Genomic DNA, 9,713 nt, shown 5'->3' with positions numbered 1-9,713 from the left:
ACCCTCTCTCCTACATGGCTATGACAAAATCCCTTAAAAATACCTCACTTTTGAGGATGCCCTAAGTATAAAGGGCAAAATTGATATTTTGTTATTATTATATTATTATAACATTTTTGAAAAGTCTTATATTAATTTTGAAGTTAAAACAATATTATTTGCCACTTTATTTTGTATTTTTATAGTACATTGTGAAACAAATTAGTTTTTTTTTTTTCTTTTTTTTTTTCAAATTCAAGAAAAATTTTTAATACGAAAAAACTAAAATATAAAACGTAGAAAAAATAATATACGAAGTACTATTTTTTTTGATATTAGGTTCGAGCCTCGATAGAGGCGATCTGTAATAGCTTGTATATGTGAGTATCCCTTCTCTTATAATATTAAAAAAAAATATTTTTTTTGTGTCACTTATGTTACCGGTAGTAGTTACTAGTTAGCAAAGAATAAAGTGTGAAGTAAGAAAATGGAAATTAAAAGTCTTAATAAATGGCTGCTTTAAAAAAAAAAAAAAAGTCTTAAATAAATGCCATTTGTTCCAAACATCCTCAGGACATTTTCTTGACTTGGCTAAAATTGTATGGTCCAACTGTCACAATCTCTTCCTGGTTTGGGCCTACAACCTCAAAACCACAGGTTGATGAAATTCGAAACCGCGTAGGAAGTGGGAAGGGGATTTTACTGCCCTCAGGCCTCAGTATAACAATAACATGTAGTGCAGCCACCTGAAAATTTTGTCCAACAGGAACTGATAAATCATTCTCGTCTCTCTTCCTCAATATTCTCTAGGGTTTCGTTGCTCTCATTTCGACGTTTACACGCCGGAGATCGAAACCGATCGGATTTCTCCGATCAGCTCATTGTATTGCGCGATGAATATTTATTTGTAGCGCCTCTACGGAGCTCGCTCGAGTTCGCGATGTCGATTTTTGAAGAACCAAAACGGTGCTTCCGGCGGTCGATTCAAGGATCGGTGTTTTCCTCGGTCTAGTCCGTTTGTGAAGGTTTGACTCGCTTACGTAACCGGCGACACAATCGTGAATCGCCTACCTTAAGGTCGGTTTCCCAAACTGGTTGGCGAGGCAACGCGGAGATTTTTGGACTTCACTTCTGGTAGATCCGCTTGAAAGAATCTGTATGTGGATTGATTTGATTTGCCGCTGAGGCTTCACCGGCTTAAGAGCTACGAGATTGATCGGACTTTGCGGCAATCTGTTCGTGTTGTCCGTTGCAGGGATTTGGTTTGACTGATCATCTTGAGTTACTGAAGAAAAAAGGAGAAATTATTTTCAGATTTTTTGTACTTATTATCAATTTTTGGTTTGAGTTTAATACCAGGCCTATATATATTTTTTCCTTTTTTAGGCCTTCCTTTGTTGTTTTATTGTTGATTTCCTGTTGAGGGGAAAAAGGAATTTAAAGAAAAAAAAATATGGCCGTTTATTTTAAATTTAAAAGTGCAAAGGATTATGATTCAATTCCAATTGACAGTCATTTTATTGCTGTTGGAAATTTGAAAGAAAAAATATTCGAATCCAAGCATTTGGGCAGGGGTACAGATTTTGACCTAGTTGTCACCAACGCCCAGACTAATGAAGGTTGGTTAGCTTTCATCAATGGTCAGTGTTTGTATGTATAATTTTTAGTGCACATTTTCTGATAAGTGCTTATTCCTTAGAAGATTCCCACTTGACATACCATTTTGCGAAAAGTACATCTCAGCTGAACTCCTTTCCAATTATAATTATAGGGATAGTTATCAACCTGTCTTTGCACTACTTGTTCCCAACTCCTGGATTTTAATGGGATTGCATGTCATGCCAAGGACACATTGAAAGTGATGTTTGTGCTTTATTTTTGCCCTTCTCTGATTTTACCTATTATATGTGCAAGATCATCCTGTCAAGATGACCTATACACTTGAAAAGGATGTGATTATACTATTGTCCTACGAATTTCCAATAGAAGTGTTGTCTCTGCTGCAAAATTTGGTAGTCAGTACTTCAGCACTTCATTGTTAAGTTGACAAGGTATCTGCCAATCAAACATTTTAGCATGAGAATTTGGCAGTATCCTTTGTCATTTAAAAGAACCTTGCTGCTTGTGTGATTTGTTTGAAACTGGCCCATTCCTTTCCTAATTCAATGTTATGATAAATAAGGTTCTTACTACTGGACTACTGGTCAACTTCACTCTTCCCAAGGGTCTGAAAAAATCAAGTTAATGGTGAAAAGGGTTAATTTGGAATGTTGTGGACAAATTTTGCCATTCAGGCTTAGTCTATTACATTACTAGATGTTGTGTAGAGTTCACTTGCAGGGTTTCATATATGTTTTCTGTTTTGTGATGACAGAATACCTTGATGAAGATACATTGATTCCAAAAAATACTAGTGTGTTGATTCGCCGAGTTCCTGGCCGACCTCGCATGCCTATAGTTACTGCACCGATTACTGAACTAGAAGAGTATTATCTCAATCCTTCCAATGTCATTTGCTTTAGTTAACTTCAGGGTTAAAAATTTCAGTCGAAGTTTTATTAAGGATGCTAGTTGGTTCTTTCATCAAATTAAAAATTATAAGTTGCTAGTTAACGCATCAATGTGTGCTTGATCTTGTTTAGAGGTTATGCAAGCTTATGCAATGGAAGGGGTTGGGTGGATGGTAAGGGGCATGTATCACTCTATGGGCCTCTTGCATTGTGTATTGGGTTCAGTGTTTGATCTTAATATGCTGTTCTGCAGGACTGTTGTCGAAAATAAGCTTGAGGAGGATCAAACAGTAAAAGTTGGTTTTGTGGGAGTAGAGACTTCTGCTGCTAAATATGTAAGCTTCTAACAACTGTATGTTTGTGAATTTCATGTCAGTTTCTAAGCATGGCGTTAATTTCAATTATTTTGTCCTTGTAGCCTGAAGACTTGGAGTGGGATGAATTTGGGACTGATTTGTATGCAACTCCTGAAGTTATGACTGTTCAGTCAAGTAATCCTGTGCAAGAGGTTTCCCCTCCAAGCAAAGCTGATGAGGAGAGCAAAATTAAGGCTTTAATCGACACACCAGCCTTGGATTGGCAGAGGTGAGAACTTCTCTGCTTTATTATGATTATATTATTGTCTCAAACTTTCACATTGAAATTCTAACTTATTTTACATTCTACTTCTCATAATCAATATTTTAAACTAATATTCATATTTATTCACAGTCAATCTGCTGATGGATTTGGTGCTGGTAGAGGTTATGGACGTGGTCCGGGTGGGCGAATGATGGGTGGGCGTGGTTTTGGTGATTCCTTTTGTCCTTTCTCATTTACTTTGTTATTTTCTAGTCTTTCTTTTCTTTGTTGTTCTCTCACTCACTCACTCATTGTCTCTCTCTCCACTCAGACCACCCCCCCCCCCCCCCCCCCCCTCCCTTCTTCCCCCCAACCTTTAAAATTGTAACTTGGCCTGGGGTTAAGCAGTTAAGCTCCAGGATGTTGCGTCTTTAATGTGTCTTATAACATAATATGACAGAAAGTGTTGAAAAATGTTTTTCAAAGTGATTTTCAGCCAATCAATTGGGTTTTGTTAGACCTGTTATAATTTGGCCTCTATAGAAGTATATTTCTGCTTTTTGACTTTGACTTCAAAAATTATTTGTGCTCTTCAGGTCGAGGTGGATTTGAGCGGAAAACACCACCACCTGGTTATGTATGTTATAGGTGCAAGGTGGCTGGTATGCTTTTTCTTTCCTGTTTATGGAGTTATATAGGAAGTGTTGGAGATTTAAGTCTTTTGGTTTTCAATTTCTTTATTACCATGAATGCGGCTTGATTATTCATAACACATTTTTAGGGCATTTTATTCAACATTGTCCAACAAATGGTGACCCAAATTTTGACATTAAGAGGGTGAAGCCTCCAACTGGTATTCCAAAATCTATGTTAATGGCTACTCCAGATGGGTCATATGCATTACCTAGTGGTGCTAATGCCGTTTTGAAGCCAAATGAGTAAGTTGTTTATTTTCCTGAATCTTGCTTGTATTGTGTAAAAAGCTGTGTTCTAATATTTAGGATCATTTGCAGGGCTGCCTTTGAAAGGGCTGTTGAGGCTATGCCTTCTACGCGTTTAGTGGGTGAACTTCCCCCGGAACTTCATTGTCCTTTGTGTAAAGAAGTGATGAAAGATGCAGTGCTTACAAGCAAATGTTGTTTTAATAGTTTCTGTGACAAATGTAATATATCCTTGCTTTTTATTCTTAATGGCCATTGCCATTTCAGGCTTTTGGTGTTCTAACTACTAATTGTTATTTACAGGTGTAAGGGATTATATCATTTCCAAGTCCATGTGTGTGTGTGGGGCCACGAACATACTTGCAGATGACCTCTTGCCCAATAAGACACTTAGAGACACCATCAACCGAATTCTGGAGTCCAATAACAGCAGTGAACACAGGGGTAGTGCCCTTCATGTTCAAGGTTTGTGCTTATTGTTGAAATATTATTTATCGTTCATATTGAAGTTTGCTATAAACTAAGATTGGGCTAGGGTCACTCAACTGGGCTATAATGCACATAGGCCAAACCACACTAAAAGATTGAATCCAACCAATTAGCTAGTCTAACCCATGGCCTAATAAACCCATATGTTCTCTCTTATTTTATGAATGTGGGACTCTTAACAAAGTTTAAAGGGACTTAGAGACTTTATTGCAATTCCATCAGTTTAACTATGCTCATTTTATTTACTTCTTATCTTTTTTCAGATATGGAGTCAGCTCGCAATCCTATGCCTAAGAATCCATCTCCTTCACAATCTGCAGCTTCAAGGGGAGAGAAAGTTCCCCAACCACTTCCTCAGAAAGAAGAGACTTCTAGGGTACCGGAGACTGCAGGAGAAACTTCAAAGGCAGACAAAATATCCCAGCCACTTCCCCAGAAGGAAGAGACTCTAAGGGCACCAGAGAAAGTGGAAGAAGTTAAATTGGAAACTGCTCCACTGCAATTGTTGGAGAAAGGAAAGATGCCAAAAATGGGGGATATTTCTGAACCTACACATGAGTCATTTAGCTTGAAGGAACCAGCTTCTCAGGGAAGTGCTCTGCCTGTTGATGAAGAAGTGCAGCAGAAGCCAGCTGCTGCGGCTGCAGCTGACGCAGGTAAATGATTCAGTTGCTTTCTAAACATAATTATTTCACAGTTGGTTTGACTTGTTTCATTCATCCATCTAGTCCTCTGATGTATTGGTGTTGTAAATTCTGTAGCATCTTTTCTGCTTTTCATGGCCTACTTCATGTCACTGTGGTATTTAGCTATTTAAGAGATTAGCACTCAAATTGTAGTGCTCCAAGCCTCCAACTAATTTTTGACAATAAATCTTTTATCCATTGTTGCACCATCTCATTTACTGTATCAATTTTTTTTCTTCTCTTCAGCAAAAAGGAAGAAAAAGAGAAAACCACGTATGCCTTTTCCTGGTATGTCTTTCAGTCTCTCTATGATTTGAAATTTCAGAATTATGTGGATTCTCAAAATTGATAATTTGCTTTCTGCTCGCATGAGGCTAATGTTTCTTTGCTTATCCCTGGATGCCTTGTAGCATCAGAGATGCAGTGGAGGCCACCCATGGACCTTGCTGCAGAGAATTATATGATGCCTATGGGTCCTGGCTATAATCCATATTGGACAGGCATGCAACCTGGAATGGAAGGATTTGGAGGCCCCTTTCCGGCTCCAATGCCATATATGAATTATGGAATGGAAGGATTTGGAGGCCCCTTTCCGGCTCCATTTGGTCATATGATGCCACAGGATCCTTTTGGAGGACAGGGTTGCATGTTACCTTTTGTTCCCCCACAGAGGTATGATTTGCTTTTATGTTAGTAGTCTCACCCTCACCCCTTTCCTTAAATTCATTTGTCTTTTCACCTGATTTCTAATTTTTAAATGTATAGTTTTCTCCCATTTATATCTCTCGTTGAGAGGAGGGGTGGAGTAGGGAGGGTAGTCGTTGACAAGCATTTTGTTATTCTTGCTTGAATACCATTTTTTTGCTTCAAAACTTTGTTGGCAGACATGAGAACCTTTTTTTTTTTTTTTTTTTTTTTTTTTTTTTTGTTTTTGTTTTGTTTTTTGCTTAAAAAGTGTACTTCTATCACAGGGATCTTGCTAACTTTGGGACGGGTTTTGATGCTGGGCCTCCAATGATGAGTAGAGAAGCATTTGAAGCTAGAAAGTCTGGTTTGAAGAGGAAGCATGAGAATGAGAGACATGGAGAGAGGTAGCTATATTTGACCTTTTCTTTAGCTTAATCATTCACACTTTTGTGGTTTGCTTTGATCGACTATTTTTCTAATCTTTTTAAATGTCCACTCTATCTAATTCAATTTCTCATTTCAGGATAGATGCATTTAGCTTTTTTCAGTTGAAATATCTTGTTTCTTATGTAACATTTTGATCAACTAACAGACTTGATCCTGTACCCCAAGTAATGGATAACAGTTTGTGTTGGTTGTTGAGCCCAATGCAAGTAACTGTTATATTTCTCATGGGATGAGTACACTGCATGGTTTGACTATATTTTATCAAATAACTGTCCAGCCAAATCGGAAACACAGGGAATAGTGAACTACCATATCCCATTCCCCCTACCTCCCAACTGGGAAAATAGCCCTTCTCTTTTTAGAGAAAAATCAGGGTGGATCCTTTTGAAAGTTTTATTAATTGGGGTTACCCTTGAATGATCCTCTGCTTGACTTGTGCATGAGTGCATGACTTGTTTTGTGTTTCAGTACATGCATGTCAGATGCATATCTTTGGAGGCCTTTCTAATTTTGTTGAGTTTTTCATATCTGTCAGGGAACCAAGGGATGGTAGGGAATTTTCTAGAGAAGTTGGAAGCAGCTGTGACATTTCGTCAAAGAAACCCAAATCTGTATGTACTTTTGTCATTCAAGTTTCTCGTCTTTCTTACATTTGTATTCCAGTAGGTAGGGTTTATGTTTATAGGAAGAGTTGTTTGGGATGGCATCAGTGTGGCAGGAAGCAGCTATACTGGAAAGAGAATATTTCCAGTTTCTTCTTTCCATTATTGGGGGAAGGGCAAGTTCTTTTAGTCGCAGAATCCATATTAGTTGGTATCAATTGGGTCGCGAAATCTCTCCATTCCCTAAAGTAATGGGGCTTGCTCTAATTGCCAGTGCAATCAGGATAGTAAGTCAGAGCTTAGCTTTAGTGGGGGATGGAGGAGAGTCACAGATAATAACATTTCTTTTCTGTTTCCTATTTTTCCTATCGTCGTTTTTTTTTACTTGATTTCTTTATATTATTGTGGGTGTGATTGATATGTTCATTCTTGTCTGCAATATATGAGACTAATTTGTGAAATGGTAGCTGGTCGGTCTAAATTCATGCCTTTGAAGCTTGTTCATGTTTTTGCAGCCCCGGACTGGACTGTCTTTTTTGCAATTGCTTCATTCCTGGCTACCATCTTAACAGTTAACACCACCCTCCCTCCCCCACTTCCATCACCTAAAAACAAAAAGGGACCATATTATATACCAAAAACAAGGGGGCAAAAGAAAAATATAGGAATTATTGGTACTAGTTTTGCTTTGTTTTTTGTTTTGTTTGTTTTTTTTTTGTTTGTTTTTTTTTTGTTTGTTTGTTTGTTTGTTTTGTTTTGGTTTTTTTTTTTTTTGTTTTTTTTTTTTTGTTTTTGTTTTTGTTTTTGTTTTGTTTTGTTTTGTTTTTTTTTTTTTTTTTTTTTTTTTTTTTTTTTTTTTTTTTTTTTTTTTTGAATACAATTTAGTGTTTGGAAATTGGGGTTAGGAGCGCAATTTATTTAGGTATTACATTGAATCCAGCAGGATGTGATTCCAGGCCGGCCCAAGCTGATGGGTTTCTAAAGAGTGTTACTATATGTACTCCTTATTGTTACTTTTTCATTTTACTTCTTGATGTGATAATTGATGATTAGTTATCTTTATTATGTGGGTCCTAATTAAAATGTCAACTCCAAAATTGTGTGAGAGGAAGTAAAAGTTGATAGTAGAATTTGAGAGTGGTAATAGTATTTTCCGGGGGTTATCCTTATTGCTTTTTTCTCCAATTGAACTTCTTGAAACTTCTTTTTTTTTTTGTTCGAAATTCACAATTTTGAAGTTTCATTTATTCTAGAAGCCTGTTTGTTTTGTTTTGTATTTTTTGGGGGGTTCTTTTTCAGTTTTTGGTCTTCTTTTAGTAGCAAAGTTTAAAAATAAAATTTGCTAATAATATAGTATTTAGGCTCTGTCCAGTACAAGAAAACAATTCAGTTGGGTATAAAGTACTCCGCAATAGGTATTTAAGACTGTTATTAGGAAAACTGCAAACGTTAATAACGGTTTGCGCACATCTGGGCCATCGGATCCCTCTTTCGCCCGTATTTGTAAGTGTATAGAAAAGTCTAACTGCTGCGTTAAGGCCCAAAGAAAATATAATGGCAATTAACGCCGCCGTTATCATGTTCTCTTTTATAATATTTTTTTTCTATATATAAAATTAAATTTTAATTTTAATTTAATTTTAATTTTAATTCTTTATTACTCCGTATATAATGTGTTTGTATCTTATTTTGCGGCGACAGAACTCGCAGAGGCCTCTCCCACCGCCAAGCTCCTCCGATCATCATCTGCGCCACCGTTCAGAGAGGCCATCCCCAGACCGCCGTTCTCGTGACCCTGAACTTCCCCGCCCCTCCAAGAAAAAGTATGATGATTATGAAGACTATCACCGACGGGATAGAGACTACCAGGATGACCGCCATCGCCGGCGTGAGACTCGCGACCACCATGAGCGCGAGCGCGACCTCGACCGCCACGGCCGTTCAAAGCCATCCTCAACCTCTGCTAGACCACCCTCCGGCGGCGCTCCAGCTGAACCCCCAACGGCAGCATCCAAAGAATCCGCGGCGGACAAAAAGAATAAAGCGAGTGTGTTCTCCCGCATTAGCTTCCCCGAGGGGGAGGCGGCGAAGAAACAGAAAAGTTCATCCTCCACGGAAGCGCCGCCGGCTAGTGGTTCCCTTAGCCAGCGCGGCGGAGGAGGACCTACTGTTGTCGAACAGCATAAGGCATCATCTGGTGTAAGGAAGAGTGGCACTGCTGGTGATGACTACGAGAGCAGCGACGACGAACGCCATTTCAAGAGACGGCCGTCAAGGTATGAGTCGCCGCCGCCTCCGCGGGCTGAGTTTGAGGAAGAAGCAACGGCTCGACATTCAAAAGGGTGGAGGGAGAGAGACCGAGACCGGGAGCGCGAGCACCGGAGCAGTTATAGCAACAAGCACAAGTAGCTTAGGAGGAGGAATGGCTAATTCGATCTTCTTGTTTGACAAACTCAGATAAGAAATTAGACTATTTTAGTATATTAGTTTTTTGGTGTTCGGAGAATTGACTGAAATAAGAAATTGAAATTTGTAGTAAAAAATTAGATTTTTTTTTTTTTTTTTTTGACAAATCTAGGCGAAAAGCTTTTAGGAAATATCTTTTTGGTGTTGATCAAACTGAAAACATATTTAGCAAAAGTTGTTTTTTTTGTTTTTGTTTTTTTTTTTTTTTTTTTTGTTTTTTTTTTTTGGATTAATTTTTTTATAAGTTATACTCAGAATAATCATCCATTGAATAATCAATTATATATCACCTCGTTTCCCAGGTGAATCCTTCCCCCATTTCCTCTCACCACCACAGCTCAGCTG

The 9,713-nt window shown here is 38.1% G+C and overlaps 1 protein-coding gene across 3 annotated transcripts; it reads left to right on the top strand.

Moving 5' to 3' along the window:
- Positions 1–597: 597 nt before the first annotated feature.
- On the top strand, positions 598–9,499 carry LOC109169068. Of its 3 annotated transcripts, none has more exons than XM_019317965.1 (15): positions 599–1,598; positions 2,354–2,465; positions 2,743–2,824; positions 2,908–3,074; positions 3,201–3,280; positions 3,647–3,712; positions 3,832–3,988; positions 4,064–4,212; positions 4,295–4,456; positions 4,744–5,136; positions 5,413–5,454; positions 5,577–5,838; positions 6,138–6,257; positions 6,836–6,911; positions 8,604–9,499. In XM_019317965.1, exons 1-15 carry the CDS (start codon positions 1,433–1,435, stop codon positions 9,309–9,311), a joined length of 2,742 nt encoding a protein of 913 aa, XP_019173510.1. In that variant the 5' UTR covers positions 599–1,432; the 3' UTR covers positions 9,312–9,499. The 3 variants fall into 3 exon arrangements, with proteins under 3 accessions (XP_019173511.1, XP_019173510.1, XP_019173509.1); XM_019317964.1 differs by having other exon boundaries at positions 599–1,619; XM_019317966.1 differs by lacking the exon at positions 3,647–3,712 and having other exon boundaries at positions 598–1,619.
- Positions 9,500–9,713: the final 214 nt, after the last annotated feature.

Source organism: Ipomoea nil, unplaced genomic scaffold (assembly GCF_001879475.1).
Source record: "Ipomoea nil cultivar Tokyo-kokei standard unplaced genomic scaffold, Asagao_1.1 scaffold3245, whole genome shotgun sequence".
Classification (NCBI taxonomy): domain Eukaryota; kingdom Viridiplantae; phylum Streptophyta; class Magnoliopsida; order Solanales; family Convolvulaceae; genus Ipomoea; species Ipomoea nil.
Note: the sequence above shows the minus strand (reverse complement) of the source record. Positions and strands in the feature narration are given on the sequence as shown.

Excerpts from the sequence above, each read along its gene's own strand:
- LOC109169068 (XM_019317964.1), top strand. The coding sequence starts at position 1,433 with ATGGCCGTTTATTTTAAATTTAAAAGTGCAAAGGATTATGATTCAATT. Across the intron at positions 3,075-3,200 it reads CCAGCCTTGGATTGGCAGAG|TCAATCTGCTGATGGATTTG; the intron begins GTGAGAACTTCT and ends ATTTATTCACAG. Across the intron at positions 4,213-4,294 it reads TAATAGTTTCTGTGACAAAT|GTGTAAGGGATTATATCATT; the intron begins GTAATATATCCT and ends TGTTATTTACAG.